Source organism: Urocampus carinirostris, chromosome 9 (genome assembly GCF_059441175.1).
Source record: "Urocampus carinirostris isolate Australia breed hairy pipefish chromosome 9, RoL_Ucar_1.0, whole genome shotgun sequence".
Classification (NCBI taxonomy): domain Eukaryota; kingdom Metazoa; phylum Chordata; class Actinopteri; order Syngnathiformes; family Syngnathidae; genus Urocampus; species Urocampus carinirostris.
The window spans coordinates 40,453,308-40,479,445 of record NC_142357.1 but is presented as its reverse complement, the minus strand read 5'-3'; the positions used below and the strand labels follow the sequence as shown (position 1 = coordinate 40,479,445).

The window sequence follows — 26,138 nt, the reverse complement described above, 5'->3', positions numbered from 1 at the left end:
GAACGACTAAATGAACGAACGAACGCACGAATGAATGAACGGATGAATGAATGGATGAATGCACGAACATATGAACAAACGAACGAATGACTGCACGAACAAACATATGAACAAATGAACGAGGAACGACTGAATGAACAAACAAACGAACGAACGAACACACAAATGAACAAATGAACAGACGAATGAATGAATGCATTAACAAATGAATGACTGAACAAATGAACGAGGAACGACTGAATGAAAAAACAAATGAACAAATGAACTGACGAATGAACAAATGAATGAACGTATAAATAAATGAATGCATAAACAAACGAACATATGAATGAATAAATAAATGAATGGATGAACAAACAACGAATGAATGAACAAATGAACAAAGGAACGACTGAATGAACAAACAAACAAAAGAATGAACGAACGTATAAATGAATGAATGCATGAACAAATGAACGAACAAATGAACCAATGAGCAAACAAACGTATGAATGAACGTATGAATGAATGAATGCATGAAAAAAAAAAACAGACAAATGAACAAACAAACGAACGAACAAACGAATGTACGCATGAATGAATGAATGAATGAATGAACAAATGAATGAATGACCGAAGGAATGCAACTTAATTTTGAACCTGGAAAAAACAAAACAAAACGTCTAAAAACAAAAGCAATGTTAAGGTAAGATGTCCCAAAAGAAGCCTGAGCCAAATTCCTCCTCCCCACTTTCACTTCCCTAACCATGAGCTAGATCTCCTGCGTAGCCACATATAACAAACACCTCGAGAATATACAAATTCATATCGTAAACATTGAAATAATCAACATGATTCATATTTTGAATACTACAAAAATGAGAACTAAAAATAATCACAGAACAGAAGAAGAAAGAAGAAGTAGAAGAAGAAGAAGTAGAAGAAGAAATAGCAGGAAATGTTAAAAACTGGCACCCGATCACAAGAATGACCCAAATCCATTTAAAAAAAAAAAACTCCTTATCTTCTCTTTCATGAGGAAGTTCCCGTTTTTGGCCGTCTTCCCGCATCTCCTTAACTCATTATCGGATTCCTGTTCCCGACATGACCGGCACGACTCCCGCTTTATCACTCTCTTGACTTTGATTTGAGTCGCTATGTTTCCTGCGTCTCATCTTCAAAACAAATATGACCGCCTCACGCTGCTTTTTATCATCCCATGAACCTTTGCTCCTTCTCTTAAATGGAGTCTCTTGGCTTATTTTCATACCGCGTTTATATTTGATTTCGTGGATGAATCATAAACACGCAGACTTTCACCTTTTTCTCCATTTATCGTACATTGGGGCGTCAAACTCATTGGAACTCGGGGGGCCACGCGATCATTCTGTCGGGGGCCGGACAAGTAGATGAAAGAGAAAGAAAAAGAGAGATTAAGAAATAAGAAAAAGAGGTAGGGAAAAGGAGAGAGCGGGCGGGAGAGAGCGTGAGAAACAAAAGAGATGAAAAGAGAAGTTGTGAGAGAGGGGAAAAAGGGAGAGGAAGAAAGAAATCCTAAGAGAAATAGAAAGACAGGAGAGAAATGAAAGCGCGAAGGGTAGGAAGAGAGAAAGAGAAAAGGAAAAAAGGAAGTTAGAGCAAAAGAGGTTCAAAGACACAGAGAGAAAAAGAGACAAAGAGCTACAAAGGAAGAGAAAAAGAGAGACACAGAGAGTGAAAGATACAGAGAAAGAGTGGGAGAAAAGGGGTGGAAAAGAAAGAGAGAGAGAGAACAATGCTTAAAATGAGTAAAACTACGCACTATTATTTTTTATTCTTATTATTTTGCAAATCTAAAGAAGATTTTTCTTCTTTTTCAGGAGAGGAAGCCCCTTGCTTATCGGCGTACGGAGCGAACACGAGCTGTCCACCGAACGCATACCTGTGCAATACAAGACCGGTAAGTCGTCCTACTCGCTTTTTCAGTGCCCCACTCTTTCCTTCTCTAGCCACTCCTGTTAGCCACTTGGCAGCAGGTTAATAGCTGCTCTTGTTATTGGTTGCCAGTTGCAGTAAATGAAGTCAATGAAGACCTCCCAAAGTGCTTTACAATGTATTTCACACTCACCCATTCACACACACACTCGCACACCGATAGCGGCGTCGGTGTCTTGTTGAGGACAACGTTGATATTTAACTCAGAGGAGCCGGGAATCAAACCTGTTCTCTACCTCCTGAGCTACTGCCGTCCTGAGCTGCAACATATTCATTACTCACTCATTCACTCATTATCTGCATCGCTTATCCTCAGTAGGGTCGCGGGGTTGCTGGAGCCCATCCCTGAACCGGTTGGCAGCCAATCGCAGGGCACAAAGGGACAGACAATTCGCTCGCTCATTCACACCTACGGACAATTTTGACTGGACAATTAACCTGACATGCATCTTTTTGGAATGTGGGAGGAAACCCACGCAAGCACGGGGAGAACATGTAAACTCCACACAGGAGGTTCAATCTCATGACTTCAGAATCGTGCCGCACACGCGCTAAACCACTGCACCGCCGTGCTCCCCAGCTGCAACATATATAGCTGGTGAAACACTTTTGTTTCAGGCCAAATACACAGTGCTGCACAAATGGACACTGGGTGGTGCTTGGGCCCCTGCTGACCTCTTTAAACAGTCGTTTTAGGGAACCTATCTTTCATTGTTTTGAAATATTAAAAAAGAAGTGTTTTTTATTTTATTTTCTGTGTTCTTTTTTCTTCAATAGAATAGAACAACACTTTTTAAAGAAAAACGTAATAATCATAAATGAAAAAGAAATAAAAGAAGTAAAATGATAAGTCATTTTTTTTTGTTTTAACTTTAAATTATATATATTTTTGATAAAATGAAAAATGGAAATTTAAGAAAAATATGAATGGGAAAAAATAGAATTTATAGTATTTTTTAATATCTATATTGAAAGCCACAATGTGTCATATTAGACCACTAGATGGCACTGTATTGTCAAGTGCCAGCAAGGCCCAGTGCCACAGTGCAGAGCTTGGCAGGACAAACATAGAAACCTATGATTTTTTTAAATACAAATATTATAAAAAACATTGGTATAATAGTTTGTGAATGTCTGCCTAGTATTCAAATGTTTTTTGTTTTTTTTCCTGAAACGTTTGTCCCACGAGTAGGCAATAAATATGAAACGCTGTCCTTCTGAACATGTTTTTGAATACAATTCAAAAACAATTCAAATTTAGATGAAAAACACAAAGAATAAATACATCAATAAATCAATAAAGATTCTCTCTCTCTCTCTCTCTCTCTTGCTCTCTTTCTCTAGCTCTCTCTCGCTCTCTCTAGCGCTCTCTCTTTCTCTCTCTCTCTCTCTCTCTCTCTCTCTCTTGCTCTCTTTCTCCAGCTCTCTCTCTCTCTCTCCCTCTAGCTCTCTCTCTCTCTCTGTCTCTCTCTCTAGCTCTCTCTCTCTCTAGCTCTCTAGCTTTCTCTAGCTCTCTCCAGCTCTCTCTAGCTCTCTCTCTCTAGCTCTCTCTCTCTCTCTCTAGCTCTCTCTCTCTAGCTCTCTAGCTCTCTCTAGCTCTCTTTAGCTCTCTCTCTCTCTAGCACTCTTTAGCTCTCTCTCTCTCCAGCTCTCTCCAGCTCTCCCTAGCCCTCTCTCTCTCTAGCTCTCTCTAGTTCTCTCTAGCTTTCTTTATCTCTAGCTCTCTCTAGCGCTCTCTCGCTCTCTGTAGCTCTCTCTCACACTCTAGCTCTCTCTCTCTAGCTATCACACTCTAGCTCTCTCTAGCTCTCTCGCTCTTGCCCTAGCTCTCCCTAGCTCTCTAGCTCTAGCTCTCTATCTAGCTATGTATATATATATATATATATATATATAATAATAATAATAATAATAATAATAATTTCCTTGTATTGTCATTCTGTGTAACAATGTACACAGAACGAAATGTCGATTGCACCTGACCCGTTGTAGCGAGCCGTTGCAGCCGCAGCCAACAGAGGGCGCCGCCGACCACTTTTTAAGTCTTAGGAATGACTCGGCCGGGGCGCGAACCACCGACCTCCCAGTCTCAAAGCGGGCGGTGGTTCATATATATATATATATATATATATATATATATATATATATATATATATATATATATATATATATACTGGACTGTCTCAGAAAATGAGAATATTGTGATAAAGTTCTTTATTTTCTGTAATGCAATTAAAAAAACAAAAATGTCATACATTCTGGATTCATTACACATCAACTGAACTATTTCAAGCCTTTTATTCTTTGAATATTGCTGATTTTGGCTTACAGCTGAAAAAAACTCAAAAATCCTATCTCAAAATATTAGAATACTTCCTCAGACCAAGTCAAAAAATAATTTTATAACAGCAAAACTAAATCAAACATTTGAAAATGTCCATCGATGCACTCAGTACTTGGTTGGGAATCCTTTTGCACGGATTACTGCATCAATCCGGCGTGGCATGGAGGCAATCAGCCTGTGGCATTGCTGAGGTGTTATTGATGCCCAGGATGTTTCGATAGCGGCCTTCAGCTCATTTGCATTTGTAGGTCTGGTGTCTTTCATCTTTTTCTTAACTATACCCCACAAATTCTCGATGGGGTTCAGGTCAGGGGAATTAGCAGGCCAATCAAGGACAGTGATGCCATGGTCAGTGCACCAGTTACTGGTGGTTTTGGCACTGTGAGCAGGTGCCAGATCATGCTGGAAAATGAAATCCTCATCTCCATAGAGCTTTTCAGCAGATGGAAGCATGTAGTGCTCTAAAATCTCTTGGTACACAGTTGCATTTACTCTGGACTTGATGAAACACAGTGGACCAACACCAGCAGCTGACATGGCTCCCCAAACCATTGCTGACTGTGGGAACTTCACACTGGATTTCAAGCAACTTGGATTTTGCTCTTCTCCAGCCTTTCTCCAGACTCTGGCGCCTTGACTTCCAAATGAAATGCAAAACTTGCTTTCGTCTGAAAAGAGGACTTTGGACCACTCTGCAACTGTCCAGTGCTTCTTCTCCAAAGCCCAAGTCAGACGCTTGTTCCGTTGTCTTGAGTTCAGAAGTGGCTTGACCACGGGAATACTGCTATTGTAGCCCATTTCCCGGACACGTCTGTGAACTGTGGCTTTTGATACCTGGACTCCAGCTTCAGCCCACTGTCTTTGAAGCTCCCCCAAATTCTGGAAGCGGCTCTTCTTCACAATTTTGTTAAGGCTGCGGTCATCTCTCTCGGTTGCGCAGCGTTTCCGGCCACATTTTTCCCTTCCGACAGACTTTTTGTGGATATGCTTTGAAACTGCACTCTGTGAACAGCCTGCTCTTTGAGAAATTTCTTTTTGTGTCTTACCCTCCTGATGGAGGGTATCAATGATGGTCCTCTGGACAGCAGTCAGATCAGCAGTGATTTAGTTTACTGAACTGAGTGTTTTTAAGGCTCAGGAAACCCTCGCAAGGTGTTTCGAGTTAATTAGATGATTCAGGTGATTAGTTGAATAGCCTACTTTTATACTTTTTCATGATATTCTAATATTTTGAGATAGGATTTTTGAGTTTTCTTAAGCTGTAAGCCAAATTCAGCAATATTCAAATAATAAAAGGCTTGAAATAGTTCAGTTGATGTGTAATGAATCCAGAATGTATGACATTTTGGTTTTTTTAATTGCATTACAGAAAATAAAGAACTTTATCACAATATTCTAATTTTCTGAGACAGTCCAGTATATAGAAATAGTTATCTTTAGAATTTGTACATACTTATCCATTTCTGAATGTATTTTGAAATGAAACAGAGTAAGACATTTAAAATGATCACCACAATATAAAAAGAAATCAATCATAAAAGAAGGAATGTTTATTCCTCAATAAAAATAAGGGAGTCACATCATGAGCAGAGCGTCTCCGCCGGTGATCATAAAAAAGCCGGATGACGATTTCATAGCGCCGACTCGATTGGCCCGTTCCGTCCACACGGCCGTCTTTCCGGAAGACATTTATGGTTTTAAAGGACCGGCGTGACACCGGGTCCAAAGTGCAATTGACACTGTCGAATACGCGAAAGGGTGCGCCCGATCAACGCTGGCTGCCTTTTGCCCTCTATTCAAAATACTTTTCTTTCTCTTGGGTGACAAACGACACAGACTACGCCCCACGAAACCCGTTTTTCCCTCACTATCGGGAAATGTTCCTGCTACAAAACTAGCCGAATGAATCCATCACCATCATTAGATCAGCAGATTGCTTTTGAACCTTTATGTTATGTTTTGCGGTGTGGATAATGAACCCGTGTGGTGGAGCCAAGTACTGCAGGCATAGGTTTCCCAAAAAAAGACGGTATTTATTAACAGAAATCAATATCAGAGTACCAAACAAACAAGTGGGCACAAAATCAACTCACTTGAAACAAAACCCAAACTTGACAAAGTTCAAACTAGAAAAACTGGAAATGAAAACGGCAAGGTACAAAGTCACAAAGTAACAAACAAACATGGTTTTAAAGTAAAAACGAAACAGGGGATGACGGAAAAACTCCAAACGACCGGACAGAGCTTGCCGAATAAAAATGTCCTGTGAAAGGGTTGATTGATCATTGGACAAAGCTGTGTCCAGTTCAAAACACCATTTGGGGCCCTCTGGTGGTGGGAGCTATGCAAGACCATAACACATTAGCTTAACAAAGGAACGACCAGTGTTGGGCGTGTTACTGAAACTGTAATTAGTTACAGTTACTGGTTACTTCATTTAAAATGTAACTCCCTGATTGGTTGGTGGGTTGGATCCTTTAACCACACGGGTCGTAAGGGCACCATTTCCTGTGGTTTGTCTTGGGCAAGTTCACCCTGGTGACGCCCATCCCTCACCAAGCCAACATATGTTACTGACACCAAAAAGGCGTTGCTCCAAAAAGTAACTACGTATCTACAAATGAGCATCATCCAGTCGAGATGGAGAAACTGAAGCTTTCTGAATCAGTGAATCAATATGAAGCAATGTGTCAAAATGGTTCAGTGTTATGAAGCATTCGCCACGAATCAGAGTGGTGAATCCTGACACCACTTCATCAATGCTTTATGTACCATTGAAGCAAATGTGTCGAAATGGTTCAGTGTTATGAAGCATTCGCCACAAATCAGTGTGGTGCTTTACGTACTATTGAAGTAAATGTGCTGAAATGGTTCAGTCTTTCGAAACATTTGACACAATTTGGTGCGATGACCTCTGCTGGACAAAAATGGATTGACTTGACATCTAAGCAAAATGCAAAGTGTCATGATCAAAACGTTGCAATAGTTTAAAGAGACAGTATGTATTATTTGGTGCCTCCTAGAGGTTGAAAACAAACATTCATTCATTGTATAGAAAACGATAGAATTTCATAGTAGGGAAAAATGCATGAACTTTGATATGAAACTTAGTTAGAGATTGTTTTCACTAATTTGACATAAGATGAGGATCACCTAGGGAGCTGATATGTTTTTGGCCATCTTGCTGCTACGGGACCCCAAAAAAATCTAAAACTGAGTTTTTTCCCTTTTCTTTTTTTTTCTCTTTCTTAAATTTTTCTCTTTCCTTTTGTTCCATCTTATTTCAGTTCTCTCTCTCTCTCTCTCTCTCTCTCTCTCTCTTTCTCTCTCCCTCTCTCTCTTTTCTAGCACTAAGATATACAGATAATTAACATATTCTTTTTTTTCTTACCTTTCTATTTTCTTCTATTTTTCTTGGAATTTGCTCTTCTTTTTTCTACCTTATTTCATCCCCCCCTCTCTCTCTCTCTCTTGGCGGTGTCAGGGACGGAAAAAAACTGGTCGGTAGCCGGGACCGGGAGGGCAAAGTGTGGTCGGGGTCGGAAACGAGTCGTAAGCCAGGACGGGAGAGTAGACATAGTCGGGATCAAAATCGGTCGTAACCCGGGCCAAGAGAGCAGACGTGGTCGGGATCAAAACGGGTCGTCGCCGGAGACAAACGGGAGCAAAAACGGGACAGGTGGGAGTCAGGGTCGAGAAAGGCTTACAGACAGACTGACAAAAAAATCTTTTTTGAAGTAACAGAAATGTTACTTTTCCTGGAAACTGGTCACTTTTACGATAGAGTAATTCAGTGATTACATTTTTGGAAGTGGTGAGTAACGATAACGATTTCCTTTTTGAAAATAACGCGCCCAACACGGGTAACGACGTCGCCATAACGCGATAGTTTTATTTCGTAACGTCTTCAAACCTTCACCTTTCTTTTGCGACCCTTCAGCTCTCTTTAAGGAGGACATCCAAGAAAAGAACAACCACAACCGCCCCGGCGGCATCGTCAACTCGGTCGGGGACGGCAGACCGGTGGAGTATTACTTCGCTTCCGACGCCAGGTGAGCGGAAACGGCCGGCCTCCGCACGACCGGAACGGAATTCACCGTTTCCCGTTTTTCCGCAGCGCCATCATCGAACACACCAACAAGGTGCTCTACTTGGAGGACGACGACATCGCCTTGGTGAGAGGAGGGAAGCTCTCCATCCACAGGATGAACCGACAGGCCGGGGAAGATCCCGTCCGGGCCGTCCAGACCCTCAAAATGGAACTGCAGCAGATCATGAAAGGTGAGACTGTCGCCGCCGGGACGGAATCAGGACCCAAAAACCGAGCCTTAACCGCTAGTTTATCCAATAGAAAGAGGAAGGGCAGATCTTCCGTAGCGGGCGATGGCGGTGTCGGGGACGGAAAAACAGGTCGATAGCCGGGACAGGAGAGCAAAAAACGTGGTCGGGATCAAAAAACAGTCATAAGCCGGGACGGAAGTGCAGACGTGGTCGGGATCAAAAACAGGTCGTAGCCGGAGACAAACGGGAAGATTAGAAACGGACGGGTGAAAAAACGAGTGCAAAAACGAGACGGGCGGGAGTCAGGGTCAAATGCTTGCCTTGTAACAACAGAGGTTCGCTGACGAACTGACAACCGGAGAGTGAGAGAGAGTGTGAGAGAGCGATAGAGTGAGAGGGAGAATGAGAAATCCAAAGAGAAATAAAAAGAGAAAGAGAGAGAGAGAAAGATCCAAAGAGCAATAGAAAGAGAGAGTGGGAGAGAGAGAGAGAGAAATCCAGAGAAATAGAAAGAGACAGAGAGAGAAAAATCCAAAGAGAATTATAAAGGGAGAGAGAGAGCGATAAATCCAAAAAGAAGAAGAGAGAAGGAGAGAGAAATAGAAAGAGAAAAAGAGAGAAGGAGGGAGAAATAGAAGAAAAGAAGAAGAGAAAGAGAGAAGGGGGAAAGCGAGAGAGAAAAGAGAGAAAAAGAAAAAAGGAAGACAGAGCAAATTAATGTAAAAAGACAAAGAGAGAGAAAGAGACAAAGAGGAACAAGAAAGAGAAAAACAGGCAGGAGTCAGGGTTAAAAAGAAAGAAATACAAGTACAGCATCTTTGTGAGAGGCACCTGGCTTTGGCAACATCAAGTGGACTTATTTCAACCCGCAGCTTTTTTTTCCTCTTGTGCTTCTCTGAGCGTGGTATTTTTGTAATACTTCCAGCGGAACATTTTTTGTAGTATCGCTATAGGTGTAATTAGCAGTATTTTTGTTGTCATATTCCTCTAGTAGTCTTTTATATTATAGTAGTATGTATTGGTATTTTTTAGGATTTCAGTAGTATACTTGATGTATTCCCAAAGCAGTATTTTAGTAGTATTTTTGTTGTATTTCTGTAAAAGTATTTGGAGTGGACATACAATGTTGGCACCAAAAAAAGTCAACCAGTCTTGGGGGCCCCCTAGTGGTTGCAGGGCCCTAAGCAGCCGCTTCGCTCGCTTATGCCTTCTTGAGCGGGTTTTGAAAAAGACCTTTGAAAATAAAACAAAAAAACAAGACTCCGGCGCCCCCTGTTGGATAAAAACAGCCAGTACAAGCGTTGGTTTACTGTTACAATATCTCACTGGAATGAAATATAACAGAACACAACATGAAAGGCCTTAATGACAATATGTAATCAATTAAAAATATACTTTTCCGCCCCCTGCTGGCTAAAACATATATCGATACAAACATATTCCATTTCATAGCTTGCATTAACTGATTTCATCCAGCAGAGGACGTGATTTTTTTTTTACATAAAATATTACTCCATTCATTCATTTTAAACCATTTATCTTAACTAGAGTCTCGTTTTTTATTTCAATACGTATTGCAGTTTTGTTCTTATATATACATTGTTTTAAAGGGACAGTGTGTGAATATTTACAAAAAAACTTTCATTCTGTAAAAAACAAACATTGTGTCAAGAACAGGAACAGGACCCAAACGCGCGACGTTTCTCACGTTAGCCAGCGTGTAATGATAGGAAGGCAGAGGCCGACGAGATCGATACCAATTCCCCGGTTAGATATCGGACAGATGGGATCGATACCGGACAGGACGGACAGACAGGATTGATAATGAAACAGGATATTGAAAATGAACAGGACTAACTAGACAGGAACGAAACTGGAATCCATATTAAACAGGAACAATAAAAGGATGTTGAAATTAAAAAGGACAAACTAGACGGGAACGAAACTGGAAAGCTATATTAAACAGGACAAAATAAACAGGACAAAATAAACAGGAACGAAAACAGGATATCAAAATTAAACAGGACAAACTAGACGGGAACGAAACTGGAAACTGATATTTAACAGGACAAAATAAACTGGAACAAAAACATTACAGTACATCGAAATTAAACAGGATAAACTAGACGGGAACAAAACTGTAAACCGATATCAGGACAAAAATAAACGGGAACAATACCGGACAGGAAATACCAAAAGGAAACAGGACCGAGTAGGAACCCGTGTCTGGCGGGGCAAAGGTTCGTTGAAGGACTGACCAAGGAAAAGTGAGAGCAAAGTGAGAGCACTGAGCTTAAATGGACAGAAAGCTAATCTGTTAACGAGCCGTAGCTGGCGGCACAGGGGCGGGGCCAATTGGGCGCCATGGCAACCGTGACACATTGATTTGAAAAGTAGGCAAAAAAAACATGAACTATCATACTTTCTTTTTTACACAATTAGGTCGCCACCATGTTTGTCTGTCAGACAAACAGTGCCATCTAGTGCCATCAACTTATATTACACCACATTTATAGCATGATCATTTTCTTTTTTTCAGGAAACTTTGATTCCTTCATGCAGAAAGAGATCTTCGAGCAGCCGGAATCGGTGGTCAACACCATGAGAGGGCGCATTTGTTTCGACAACAACACCGGTAAAACAACTTATTCCTTTTTTTGATTTGTAACCAGATTAGTTTGACATCTTAAAGGGACAGTTAGTAATATTGAGTGCCTCCTAGTGGTAATAAACACATTGAGGGAGAAATTTTCATTTCTTTTATATCGTGGAATTGACACCTAAGGTTGCCGCCATATTTGTCTAGCATCTTGCTGCTTGCTGTGGCACTGGTTTTCGTTCGCATCAGACAACAGTGCCATCTAGTGGTCAAATATTACACACTGGAGGGTGGAATTTAGATTTCCTTTACATAGTGGAATCGATACCTAAGGTTGCCGCCATGTTTGTCTTGCGTCTTGCTGCTTGATGTGGAACTAGTTTTCGTTGGCATTAGAGAACAATGCCATCTAGTGGTCAAATATAAAACACCAGGGCAAGATATTCTCATTTCTTTTACATTGTGGAATTGATACCTAAGGTTGTCGCCTTATTTGTCTAGCATCTTGCTGCTTGCTGTGGTACTGGTTTTTGTTAGCATTAGAGAACAGTGCCATCTAGTGGTCAAATATAAAACACCGAAGCAAGATATTTCTATTTCTTTTACATAGTGGAAACAAAATTGAGGTTGCTGCCATGTTTTCCTGCGTCTTGCTGCCTGCTGTGGCACTGTTTTTTGTTTGTATTGGAGAACAGTGCCATCTAGTGGTCACATATCACACACCTGTCTTTTGGTAGTGATTCTGGGAGGACTAAAGGACCACCTCAAAGAAATCAAACGCTGCCGACGGCTCATCGTGATCGGCTGCGGCACCAGTTTCCACGCGGCGGTCGCCGTAAGTATGAAGTCGATGGTCGAAGGTGGAATAACAGCGGTGCTGATTTTCCTTTTTGTTTTTTTCAGACCAGACAAATTTTGGAGGAGCTCACGGAACTGCCGGTCATGGTGGAACTGGCCAGCGATTTCCTGGACCGCAACACGCCCGTTTTCAGAGACGACGTCAGCTTCTTTATCAGCCAGTCGGGTGAGAATCGCCTCAGGATTGAGATGATCTGATGAACGCGTTGTAGATTGGACATTTTTGTATGAGTAAAGTAGGGATGTCAGGACCAGAACGGAGACAGAACCCACTTGCGTTTCGTTTCTCTTAAGTTTTAATGGAAGAAAGAGAAAGGCTTGCGCCCACCATCCGGTAATCGCTCGACGCAGAAAGCAGGTCGCTCTGAAGAAGAAGAAAATCTAGCCAGCTCACAAAAATCAGGGCTCGAAATTGCTAATTAAGAAGCAAATGAAGTCAAAGTTACAGTGCATGAAGGTAAAATTACACGGGTTCCCCCGACGCTGTTTTTTAAATGCGGTATTTGGAAGTCAAGGTCGAAGTAGAACGAATTGGAGTCAAGTCAGTAGAGTTTTTCGAGAACCGGCTTCTTCGGCTCGGCTCACTAAAAAGAACCGGCTCTTTCGGGTCCCAAACGGCTCTTCAGGTGGTTTTTGCTTCTTTCATCCCTACACGACCAAATATGATGTCAAATTGTGCACAAAATGACTTAAAGGAAGGGGGAATAGAACAAAAAGGAAAAAAAAAGTAGTGAAAAGCTGAGAAAGAAGAAACAAAAGGAAGAGAAAAAAGAAGGAAAAATTCAGAAAAAAAGCCAGAAAAAAAGAAAAGAAAGAAACAAAGGAAAAAAAGTAAATAGAGAACAAAAAGAAAAAGTAACAGCTCGGCAAAAATAAACACAGATTTTTTAAAAAAAGGAATTTTAAAAAAAGGAGAAAAAAACAAGGAAAAAGGAAAAAGAGGAAAAAGTTTGTGTTGCATTCAAATAATTGGAAATTATATCAAGTGAATATTGTTGCCAACATTGTACTTCCACTCAAAAATGTAATTAAATACAGTTGTGTATCGTGCAACCGACTCCATAAGCCCCCCAAAATGTTAGTATTGTGCGACAAAAGATACCAGGAATAAAAGAAATGGAAATCTTGTGAAAGAATTGTAAAAACAAATGATGTTTGTAGGCCCTGCAACCTTTGCGATCATCTCATCTCTCATCTCATCTCATTAGCTGCACCGCTTATCCTCAGTAGGGTCGCGGGGATGCTGGAGCCCATCCCAGCAATCATCGGGCAGTGGGCAGGGGACACCTTAAACTGGTTGCCAGCCAATTGCAGGGCACTTTGCAATCATACATGAGTCAATTCATTCAAAAGAGAAAAATCATTTCGCATTGCCGGAAACTCAGCAAAATGTAAGGTGATGTCAAGTTTTGGACATGTTTGATCATGACTTAGTTGCCACACTTGGGATTGCCGTCGCTCACTGTTGTTTCAAGCGTAGCTCACCGACTTGGTGTCAACGCTCAGACCCGTAAGGAAAATGACAGGGTACACTGATTACCAGTACTTAAGTTTATGGCTGATGTTGACCATGCACTGTCTATCAATGTCCTTGCAACCTCCATTACAGCCTGGTCATCATGGGAAGGTGTTCTGTGCAGCCCTTTGAGACTTTTCGTGATTTAAGGCGCTATAAAAATGCGACTCGACCTGATCTTTTCTTGTCTCCCTCCAGGAGAGACAGCGGACACCTTAATGGCTTTGCGATACTGTAAGGAAAGAGGCGCATTAACGGTGGGCATCACCAATACGGTGGGAAGCTCCATTTGTCGGGAAACAGACTGTGGAGTCCACATCAACGCTGGGCCAGAGATAGGAGTTGCAAGCACCAAGGTATGGATATTTAAACTTCATAGAATAAAACAGGGGTCAGCAACGTTTTTGGTGTGGAGTGTCACTTTCAAATTTTCTTGTAAGTCAGTGTGCCACACCAAGATTCTGGACTTGCACAATATTTTTTTTTTTATATCCAACTGAGCTGCCATTTTGCACCAGTCCAAATATACAACATGGATAAATGTTGAAATCGTATAACTGACCAATTTATCTTCCTCTATTCTTGTTCATCAACACTTCTAGGGTAACCTTCTGTGACATAAATATGTCAGCACAGTGATTTTGAAGAGTTTCAGACGTTTTTCATAATATTACGATTATTAATCAATTTCAGGGTTGGGTAGGGTTACTTTAACTTGTTTATTTATAATGACTTTTGGATGACTCCAATAGCAAATATGCTCATAAAAGACAAAAGAAAGTAAATATGAATAAAATGATGACTCACAACACGTGGTAAGCTTTCTCTCCTGGCTTTGATCTCTTTGATCTCCGGCAAAACGAACATGAAATGCGACAGAAACAAAATTAAAATAAATCCAAACAGCTTGCCAACATCATTTTTGCTGTTCCATGTGTTCCGTTACTCCCCAAGCCTGCACAAAATTGAGTCATTTTATTCATATTTAGTTTATTTTATTAGCATTTTTGGCATTGGAGTCATCCAAAAGTCATTGAAAGTAATCCAGTTCAAGTAACCCTACCCAACCCTGTTAATAATAATAATAATAATAACATTAATAAAACGAACTAGATTTGTCGAACACCTTTTCAGTAAGACATCGCAAAGTGGAGGTATTCCTCTGTGGTTGGATCATAAAGCCCAAAAAAAACATAAAAGGTTTAAAGTGTGTCTTACTTTGCAAACAGTATAGGCAGGGAAGTCCGATTTTAAATGGAAAAAAACAACAACATTTGTTTACACCGTGGGATCCAATGCAACCAGGGTTTCATTCACAAAAAACCTGCATTCCGATAAGCAGTTCATTTGAGCTGTGAAAAGTGACGGGTCCCGGGGACTTGCATGCTCAAAAATCTATGGGTCCCGACAGAGATCTATGGCTCCCCAAATTTTAGTCTTATATTGAAATTGTAAATCGGCAACAAATATATCATATAAATCTATATATTCATTCCGTTTTAATCATCACACTTAATTGGTAATACAAAGCAGTTATCACTTCAGATTTTTCAGTTCACAAAAATATTGTCCATTGTACAAAATAATATTGTTGAAATATTGGTCTATATATTCATGCAGTTTTAATCACTTCAGAATTTTCAGTTCATATAATCTTCGTGGTTTGCTGTCCCGCCACCGTTGTAATGCCTTCTCAAGGTCCAATTGCAGCAACGGAATTTCCATAGCTAATTTGCGGTTTTCGTCGTCGTTGTGCCGATCCAATGTGCTTTTCTGAAAGTTCGTATTGCGAAATGATTTATGCAATCCAGTTTTTTTTGTCACGCTGGGTGCACGCATCACAGAACATGTAGCCTCCATTATCATCCTCCTCATAGCGTCACCAGGAATATAATTGAGTCCATTTTGGCAGAAATGTCCTTTTCTTGCTAGGAGTATTCTTTTGTTTATCTCTCGTCGAATCATTTGCTTCAAAACACTTGTTTTCCTTGCCTTCGCGGTCTTCCGAAGAATTTCTCAGCCGTTTTTTCGTGCCGAAATTATTGCAGGAGAGTCAGATTTAGGCACTACACGACACCGTACCTGGACACAGCGCGTTTTAATGTATCCGCCTTTTCAGACTCGTCCTTGAATTCATGTTCATGGTTCGTCTCGTCATGACGTTTAACACTTGAGGTGCGAGGTACAACGCTCTCGAGGCATCATGCACAAACAGCACGGTCTTTTTTTGCACAAAGCCCCAGTCATCTGTCCACGCTGGTTGAAAAGAACGAGATTCGTTCATTTATCGCGCTTCTGTGGGAGGGTTAAAACACGGATCTCTCCTCCTCTGTGAGGCACTGCGCAGACACATGCTCAACGTAAAGCTGCTAAACAACGTAGCGCGCAATGAAAATGTCAAAATTTCAGGTAAAAATGCGCATTAAAAAAAAAATCATTATTACTTTGCCGTGCGCTTGCATGCTACTGGTTAACCCCTCAAGTGTCACTGCTGGCATGCGTGCCATAGGTTGCCGACCCCTGAAATAGAACTTTTAGTTGCCTGGTGTTGCATTTGTATAAAACTTTCAGTCGTCATTTCAATGTGTTTTTTATCCAGGCGTACACCAGTCAGTTTGTAGCACTCACCATGTTCGGGCTGATGATGAGTGAGGACAGGATCTCACTGCAGAAGAGAAGATTGGAGATCATCAATGGCCTCCGAGAGCTCCCAGGTAAGAAAATCGGGCCCGGGGAGAAGACGAGGATGGAATTTTTTAGGAAATAAACAACATTAAAAATGTATCGTTTACCAAATTGTTCAAAAGAGTGATCTGACTCCATTCACCAAACACAACTTCCATTCTCCTAACAATGCATGCTCGTTTCTTTATGGAAAAATGAACAAGAGACCGGCATTTCCACACGAGGGCAGATTTAATTTCTTAAAGTATTTAACTAAGTGAATTCCATCGAATTAGCCAAATTAGTGTCGCTCTTCGTCGAGCCTCTCTCTCGATTGTCCCTCGATCGATCTCCCCCGATCTTTTCACAAGCTGCCGTGCCGACTCGTCCCGTGGGCGTGCCGACTCCTCCCATGGGCGCGCCAGGTGCCAGCTTCACCTCCTCGCCGAAGGGCGTCGAGATGTTTGTCCTTGTGCGTCTGGCCTTCTCCCGTCAACACTCACAGGAATTCTGTTCTCAAAATACGTCTGATGCATTCCAGACAGCCTAACTTTCTAATGTACCTTGAAGAGAAACAGTCAGTGAATCCCTCTACTGCATCAAACTGAGTACATGTACTTATTTTGTAGTTCATTTTATAATATCCTTTATAGACAAATGTATAAAATCCTTCAATGTAGAAAAAAATGAATTTGAAAATTTGAAAAAAATGTGCTGGATCGTAAAAATTGAGAATAGAAATGTAAGAATCAAATGAAATCCGTTTTTAGGGTCTGAAATTATGAAAGGGTGTATCTTCTAGTCAATCTTCTAATCCGATTATTGGATAATTTTCTTGGTTGCACCTCTACATTCATTGTGGATTTACCCAATGAAATCCATCTCTTAGTTCTTAAATCAACCGATTCATTGAGATGAACTCAATCAATTTAGCATTTCTCCCCTTTTGTCACCGAGAATTCTGATAGCAAAGTTGCTCAGGCATTCAGGTAACAGTTGAGCAATCAAATGGCCTTGTAGTGAAGTCCTCCCACCACTGGGGGTCAGGGTTTGGTCACCTGATCACTGGTGAAATGTGAGCGGTCGTTGTATCCTGAGCCACTGCATTGTCGTTGTGAATTGCAAAATGGCCGCATTTTAAATAAAACTCGTAAGGTTTCCAAACAATACATTATTGATAAAAAATATTTAGGTTTACACCTGTTTTTGTTGTGTTCGATTCTTAGTAAAAGTTGGTCAGATCCGATAAGAAAATTAGACACGCTGGCTAGGGATGAAAAAAGGCTTTGATGACTCAGATGAAGTGGGTTGGGAGGAGATTTGATCTCTGCTGAAGTCAAGGCATTATTGTGTCAGAAAATGATGCCGCCGGTCAAAAGTTTCTTGAGCCTTTTATATATTTGTCAAGGTTAAAACTTGAGATTGTATGAGGATGACGAAAAGAACACACTCTGAGTCGGAGATTTAGGTCTTATAAATCCAAAAGAAGAATCTGATTGGATTGGACAGAAAACACATGTTTAAATGGAGTGAATAATGCTGTTCGCTAGATGGCGTGTGAGACTAATAAATGAGCAATAAGAATAGTGAAACTTTGAAACAAGGAGGATACAAGATGAAAGAAATGTAGGAAGGGAGGCAAGCTCTTGAGCGGGCTTCCCGGCACCAAAGTGAAGGCCATCTTGATAAATAGTGAGCAGGGGTGTCAAACAGGTGGCCCGCGGGCTGGATCAGGCCCGCTAAGGGATTGAATCTGACCTGGCCTGCCAGACAATGCCGAGAGAAGCGCAAGAGAAAAATAAGCTGCAGGGTGATATATATCCACTTGATGTTACCAAAGCCAGGTGCCTCTCACAAACGCTTTACTTGTATTTCTTTCTCTCTCCCTTTCTCTCTCTCTCTCTCTCTCTCTTTCTCTTACTCTCTCTCTTCCTCCATTATTCTCTCACTCTCTCTCTCTCTTTCACTCTCACTGTCTCTCTTTTTCTCTTTCTTTGTTCCTCTTTGTCTCTTTCTGTGTCTTTTTACCTTCTTTTGCTCTCTCTTTGCTTTTTCCTTTCCTCTCTCTTTTCTCTCTTTTTCTGTTTCTCGCTGCTGTCTTGTTTTCTCCTTCTCTCTTTCTCCCTTTTTCTATTTCTCTCTTTCTCTTTACTGTCTTTGTCTCTTTGAATTTCTTTTGGGATTTCGTTCTTTCTCTCTCTCTTTCTTTACCGCTTTGTCACTATTTCTGTTTTTATTTATTTTGTTTATCACGCTCTCTCTCTCTCTATCTCTCTTTTACTCTCTCTTCCTCCTTTTTTCTCTCTTCCTCCATCTCTCTCTCTTTCACTCTCACTGTCTCTCTTTTTCTCTTTCTTTGTTCCTCTTTGTCTCTTTCTGTCTCTTTTTACCTTCTTTTGCTCTCTCTTTGCTCTTGTTTTCTCCTTCTCTCTTTCTCCCTTTTTCTATTTCTCTCTTTCTCTTTTCTGTCCTTCCCTCTTTTAATTTCTTTTTGGATTTTGTTCTTTCTCTCTCTTTCTTTCCCTCTTTGTCACTATTTCTGTTTTTATTTATTTTGTTTCTCACGCTCTCTCTCTCTCTCTCTCTCTGCTCTCTCTCTCTCTCTCTCTCTCTCTCTCTTTCTGCCTTTCTCTTTCTTTGTCCCACCTTCTCTACTTTTCTCTCCCTCCCTCTTTCGCTTTTTCCTTTCTCTCTTTTTTCCTTCTCTCTAATCTAAATAAACAAAAATCGTCATGACAACACCATTTTTTGTTTGTTTTCTAGATCTGATCAAAAAGGTCTTGTCTCTGGATGAGAAAATCAAGATTATTGCCGAGGAGCTCTACCAGCAAAGGTCTCTCCTGGTAATGGGTCGGGGTTTCAATTACGCCACGTGCCTGGAGGGGGCGCTGGTAAGTCCGACGTACCTTTGCCATGACCCTATTTTCCCGACTATAAGTCGCAGTTTTTTTTTTTCATAGTTTGGCCGTGGCTGAGACTTCTACTCCTATGTGAAATATTGAACGCAGTGGTCTATTCTTGCATTTTTCATTTTTATGACCAGTATATCATTTCTTTTGACACTAGAGGGGGCTCTAGCTTGTGTTGTGATGACATATTCTCATCACAACACCGCTAATTTATTAAAAAAAGACAACTGAGAAAAACTGAACAAAAATGGCACCGAGTATAAAATCATATTTTGCAGATCACAAACTGCAAAAAGTCAAATATGCAGCTAAAAACGGTAACCGAGCACAAGAAAGAGAGTTTGGTGTTAGCAAGTAGACGAAGTAACGATGAATATGATGTCAACGAACGAGGAGGAAGCGGCGCGTCTTGTTTACCGGTAAAAGTGAGAATGTGTCAAGAACCGGAACAGGACCAGGACCCAAACGCGCGACGTTCCCACACAAGCCTTTAATTTGACAGGAAATGGGGAGTCATGCCCGTTACACGGGGGTCTGGCATGAAAAGACAGGATCGATAATGTAACAGGATATCAAAATGAAAAGGACAAACTAGACGGGAACGAAAACTGGAAACCGATATTTAACAGGACAAAACAAACGGGAACAATACCAGACAGGAAAACAGGACCGTGTAGGAACTCACGTCTTACGGGGCAGAGGTTCGTTGACGGACTGACAAAGGAAGAATGAGAGCGCTGAGCTTAAAAAGACGGAAAGCCAATTCGTCAAGGAGCCGCAGCTGGCGCCCGACAGGCGGGGCCAATTGGGCGCCATGGCAATCATGACAGAAAGAGGATGAAGATTTTATTGGATTTAGTGATCTGTAAGTAAAACTGATAGTTCTTTATGCTAGGAATATCTGAATTCAATATTTGTAAATCCAATATATATTTTATTGTAATTTTAAATTGCTGTTCATGACAACATGTATGTTTTTGGTGATTTTTGTCACAGTTGCCCATTGCCCTCACTTGACTTTGCCCGTTTGGCGCCAGCTGAGGCTCATTGCCTGAATGGCTTCCCTCCTATTTAAGCTCAGTTCTCTCACTCACCCATTGTCAGTCCGTCAACGAACCTTTGCACCCGTAAGACGTGTGTTTTGACTCTGTCCGGTTTCCTGCTTGTGTTTCCTGTCCGGTATCGTTCCCGTCTATTTTGTCCGGTTTAAAATCGATCTCCAGTGTCTGGTAGCGTTCCTGTCTATTTTGTCCTGTTTGATATCGATCTCCAAAGTCTGGTATCGTTCCTGTCTATTTTGTCCTGTTTAAAATCGATCTCCAGTGTCTGGTATCGTTCCTTTCTATATTGTACTGTTTGATATCTATCTCCAGTATCTGGTATCGTTCCCGTCTTTCTTGTCCTGCTTGTTATCAGACTCCACTCTCCAGTGCCTGATATCGATCCTGTCTGTCCCGTCCTGTCCGGTTTCGACCCCTATCTATCCGGTATCTGCTCGTGTAGTTGGTGTCGAATCACTGGCGTTTGGGTTAACGTGCATGACTGCCCCATTTCCCGTAAAATAAAAGCTTGTGTGAGAAGCGTTACGCATTTGGGTTCTCCTCCTGTTCCGATCAAAAAAATTTGACTTCTACTCCGGGGCGACTTATAGTCCAAAATATACGGAAAATGTAATCATTCTGGGTATGTTCTCTTGAACCTACCTCCAGAAAATTAAAGAAATCACCTACATGCACTCGGAAGGCATCCTGGCCGGCGAACTGAAGCACGGACCTCTGGCTCTCATCGACAAACATATGCCGGTCATCATGATCATCATGAAGGACGCTTGCTACACAAAATGTCAAAACGCGCTGCAACAAGTCACCGCCAGATCGGTAAGTCTTCAAGATGAAATAACATTATTCACATCAAAAGGAAAAATGACTGAATTGATTTACCTCCGACATGACTTGAGTTGGTCAAGTGGAGTAACGGGTGGATGCAGAGGAGGACCTCATATTCAAACAGATCTTAATAATTTCACTTGCATTGTTCGTCGTGCCCTTAAAAGATTGCCTTGCTTCAGTCGCCTCCTCAATTGTCCCAATTGTTTATTGGTCAGACAGGCGGCCGGCGGGCCAGATCGGGCCCGCTAAGGGATTGAATCCGGCCCGCGAGACAACACTCAGAGAAGCGCAAGAGAAAAACAAGCTTCAGGGTGAAATATGTCCACTTGATGTTGCCAAAGCTAGGTGCCTCTCACAAGGACACTTTACTTTTTACATTTCATTTCATTTCATTTCATTTCACTTGTGTTTATCTCTCTCTCTCTCTTTCTTTCTTTCTTTCTTTCTTTCTTTCTTTCTTTCTTTCTTTTCCACTCCTTTTCTCCCACTCTAGGTCTCTGTCTCTTTCACTCTCCGTGTCTCTCTTTTTCTCTTCCTCTGTTGCTCTTTGTCTCTTTCTCTCTCTGTGTCTTTTTAACTTCTTTTGCTCTAACTTCCTTGTTTCCTTTTCTCTTTTTCTCTTCCTACCCTTCACTCTTTCTTGTCTCTTTTCTCTCCTTCTGTCTTTCTATTTCTCTTTGGATTTCTTTCTTCCTCTCCCTCTCTTTTCCCTCTGTCTCACGACTTTTTATCTTTTTGTTTCTCACGCTCTCTCCCTCTCTCTCTTTTTCTTTCTTTGTTTCGCCCTCTCTCCTTTTCCCTCCCTCTTTCTCTTATTTCTTTGTCTCTCTTTTTCTTTCTCTTTAATCTACTAGTCCGGCCCCCCAGTTAAAATGAGTTGGACACCCCTGGTTTAAAACATCCTATTTTTCAAGAAAGAATCATTTTACTCGAAGATGAGAATGACCTAGCATTATTTTCAGAAGAGGAAAATTGTCCTTTGAGGGCACCACGTCGGAGACGCTTGTTCTAGAGAATCTCACTACCTTAAGAAGACCACACGAAAAAGACAATCGCGATCGGAAAAGCAGGTCCAGGAGTTCCCGAAGCTCACCCTGCCATCCCTATTTCAGGGCAGGCCCATCATCCTGTGTTGCCAAGACGACCAGGAAGTGACCACCAACGCTTATCGGAGCATCGAGCTGCCGCGTACCGTCGACTGCCTGCAGGGAATTCTCAGCGTCATCCCCCTTCAGCTGCTCTCCTTTCACCTGGCAGTGCTGAGAGGATACGATGTGAGTCAAATAGACATCCTATTTACATTTTGGTGTAAGCTGGTACATTGGAGTAGCAGATGGATGCAAAAGGGGGGAGGAGACGGCGGATTGAAATTAAAACTGATTAGAAGGCTTGACTGCTTTAATCCCCTCTTTATACTTAATAATCGCCCCAATCTTCAATGAGTTATGCCCTATTTGTCAGGAACCGGATCAGGACCCAAACGCATGACGTTCTCACACAAGCCTTTTATCTTACGGGAATTGGGGAGTCATGCGTGTTCGACGGCGGTCTGGCGTGGGATGACAGGAAGACAGGAGATCGATTCCATTTGCCTGAATTAATATCGGACAGATAGGGTCAATACCGGACAGGACGGGACAGACAAACAGGATAGGTAATGAAACAGGATATCGAAAATAAACAGGACGAACAAGACAGGAATGAAAACTGGAGAGAATAATAAACAGGGCAATAATAGACGGGAATTAAACTGGAAACCGATATTAAACAGGACAGAAATAAACGGGAACAATACCAGAATGGAGATACCAACAGGGAAACAGGACCGAGTCAGAACCCACGTCTTGCGGGGCAGAGGTTCGTTGACGGACTGACAAAGTAAGACAGAGCGCACTGAGCTCAAAAAGACGGAAAGCCAATCTGTTAATGAGCCGCAGCAGGCGCCACACAGCAAAAACGTGGTCGGGGTCGGAAGCAAGTTGTAAGCCAGGGAAGGAGGGTAGACGTGGTCAGGATCAAAAACGGGTCGAAGCCGGGGGACTGTTCCCTTTCTTCTAATAAAGATTGTGAGAAACATAACGTAAGTGGGTCCTGTCTCAGTTCTGGTCCTGACAGGCACAGTGGTCAGCGCGTGTGCGACACAGTTCTAAAGTCATGAGATCGAACCTCTTGTGTGGAGTTTGCATGTTCTCCCTGTGCTAGCGTGGGTTTCCTCCGGGCACTCTGGTTTCCTCCCATATTCCCAAAACATGCTTGTCAGGTTCATTGACCGATCCAAATTGTCCCTCCCTGTGAATGAGCGAGCAAATTGTCTGTCCCTGTGTGCCCTGCAAATGGCTGGCAACCGGTTCAGGGATGGGCTCCAGCACCCCCGCGGCCCTACTGAGGATAAGCGGTGCAGATAATGGATGGATGGATGAGATTGAGATTTGATTTCATTTGCAATAGCCCAGATTGTTCCCATTTCTGTCATTAGAGAACCCCCTGGTGGTTGGTCCATAACTGTACAACAGTTGAATTTTATGCAGGCATATTTTGTCCAGCACTGGAATGGATTTTTATTAACCATAATTCACTTTTTTAAAGGTGGACTGCCCAAGAAACCTGGCCAAATCCGTGACGGTGGAATAAACTCACAAGGAACGCGAGAACATCAAAGCTCTCACGGAAAGCTGAAGTGCAATCGGACGTGACGTGCGTGAGTGTGTTTGCGAACGAGAGATGTGTAGATAATATTTTTTTTGAAATGTGAAGTTTGACCGATACACTGATGAGGGAGTCAAGTGCCTTTTCTATTATCGCTAGATGATCCCAAAAAACATCAGATGAATTGCAATATCCATGAATTAACAGTTGTGCAATACAAAGGTGAGCACCAAGTAGCTATCGGTGTGTGAGTGTGTGTGTGAATGGGTGAAGGCTATTGTAAAGCACTTTGGAGGTCTCCAGTGACTCTATCGATGCATTCCATCCATCCGTTGACTTGAGTAGCCCGCAGACTGGCTCTTGAAACGCCTCTCCGGTGGCATGTCATTGTGATTTTCAAGGAACTTTGATCTCTAACCGGCGTAAGAATTTATTAACATGATCGGTGTCTTTATGATACTTGATCGTTCATTCCAGTGTGCAATTTAGATCTACAAATCAGTGACCTTATTCAAGGCTGGTGTTTTAATGGTTTATGTAGCCTATTTTAAACAACTTCTAATAATTACAACCTGTTAATAACGCGATAAGTTGTAATATTAGGGTTGCATATCAAAAAAGTAGTTTTTGGCTTCAAAAAAGTTGGTGACCCCACCTCTAGTGACAACAGATTTAAAGGTTATGTTCAGGAACAGTAACTTGCTCACATTTTAATGCAGTTTTCTGCAGGGTAAGCTTTTTTTAAGTATTTATGTAAATTCATGGTGTTGCCACAGTAGCAAACCACTTGACCACACAAATTACACCTGGCATTGTCCTTTTCTGTCGTGAAATTAGTTGCCTTTCTCGCTAATCAGTCACAAACAAAAGTAGCTGGCAGTTTCAAAAAGGTTGCTAACCCCGCCACTAGTGACAAAAGAATTAAAGATTTTGTTCAGGAACAGTAACTTGCTCACATTCTATTGCGTTTTTCTGCAGAGTGAGCGGGTTTTTTAAGTGTTTATGTAAATTCATGCTGTTGCCACAGTAGCGGGCCACTTTACCACACGAATTACACCTGGAATCATTCTTTTCTGTCGTTGTGAAATCGGTTGCCTTTCTCTCTAATCAGTCACAAAAAAAGAAGCTCGCAGCTTCAAAAATGTGGCTGACCCCACCACTAGTGACAACAGATTTAGAGGTTTTGTTCAGGAACAGTAACTTGCTCACATTCTAATGCAGTTTTCTGCAGAGTGAGCTTTTTTATAAGTGTTTATGTACATTCATGGTGTTGACACAGTAGCGGACCACTTTACCACAGAATATTACACCTTGGTTGCCTTTCTTACTAATCAGTCACAAAAAAAGAAGCTCACAGCTTCAAAAAAGTTGATGACCCCTGCACTAAATGATCCTAAACACTTTCACTGAACATAATAACAAATACATTTCGGATGGAATTTCAGTTGTGCAATATGGGGATTAATTGCAATAATTACAACCTGGTAATAACATAGTAAAAACATCGTGACAACAGGATAAGTGGTTATTTTAGAAATACTTTGGCAGTAATGCGAATAAAGTACCAATGCTCCATTGCCATCGTGACAACAGATTTACAGGAACCGTAACTTGCTCACATTTTAATTTTCTGCAGGGTAAGCTTTTATTTTATGTGTTTATGTAAATTCATGGTGTTGCCACAGTAGCAAACCACTTTACCACACAATTTACTCCTGGCATAGTCCTTTTCTGTCGTTGTGAAATTGGTTGTTTTTCTCTCGTATCGAAACAAAAAAAGAAGCTCGCAGCTTCAAAAAGGTTGCTAACCCCACCACTAGTGACACACGAATTAAAGGTTTTGTTCAGAACAGTAACCTGCTCACATTCTATTGCAGTTTTCTGCAGAGTGAGCTTTTTTTAAGTGTTTATGTAAATTCATGATGTTGCCACAGTAGCAGGCCACTTTACCACACAAAATACACCTGGAATCATTCTTTTCTGTCGTTGTGAAATCGGTTGCCTTTCTCGCTAATCAGTCACAAACAAAAGTAGCTGGCAGCTTCAAAAGAGCAGCTGATTCTATGCACTCGATGATCCCAAATGAATACAATATAATGTACTTATAATTACAGTTGTGCAATATGCTGACTTAAAGTGCAATATCTATTCACGTAATTGTCCTCGATTTATTTTATTTTCACTGCATTAGGTACAGGAGTACAGTTTGTGCACTGTACCTTTATTTTACATTGTTTCATATTTAATCATGTCCTACTGAAAGGAAAGTACTTTTCACATTCTAACTTGTTGCTTTGTTTTTGTTACTTTCGAAGACCATTTGGTCGCTTGCAAAAGAAATGCTTTCATACTCCATTTATTCCGCTAAGCTCATCGTATAATTGCACTACAACAGGGGTGGAGAAGCTTTTTTTTTTATTGGCTTAAAATAAAGATTGATAGATTTGATTTATATACACAGTTTCGATACGGTACCTTGTGA

General features: G+C 41.3%; 1 protein-coding gene across 1 annotated transcript in view; it reads left to right on the top strand.

Annotated features, from left to right (window-relative positions):
* Positions 1-25,252, top strand: part of gfpt2 (glutamine-fructose-6-phosphate transaminase 2) — a 41,685-nt gene extending 16,433 nt beyond the window's left edge. Inside the window, exons 8-19 of the mRNA XM_088343876.1 lie at positions 1,839-1,918; positions 8,235-8,346; positions 8,412-8,575; positions 11,115-11,210; positions 11,912-12,009; positions 12,078-12,198; positions 13,747-13,904; positions 16,148-16,262; positions 18,976-19,103; positions 20,831-20,998; positions 22,123-22,284; positions 23,597-25,252. Coding sequence (XP_088200002.1) covers positions 1,839-1,918; positions 8,235-8,346; positions 8,412-8,575; positions 11,115-11,210; positions 11,912-12,009; positions 12,078-12,198; positions 13,747-13,904; positions 16,148-16,262; positions 18,976-19,103; positions 20,831-20,998; positions 22,123-22,284; positions 23,597-23,641 — 1,447 coding nt within the window. The 3' untranslated portion in view covers positions 23,642-25,252. The remainder of the gene's footprint in view (positions 1-1,838; positions 1,919-8,234; positions 8,347-8,411; positions 8,576-11,114; positions 11,211-11,911; positions 12,010-12,077; positions 12,199-13,746; positions 13,905-16,147; positions 16,263-18,975; positions 19,104-20,830; positions 20,999-22,122; positions 22,285-23,596) is intronic.
* The last annotated feature ends 886 nt before the right edge of the window (positions 25,253-26,138 follow it).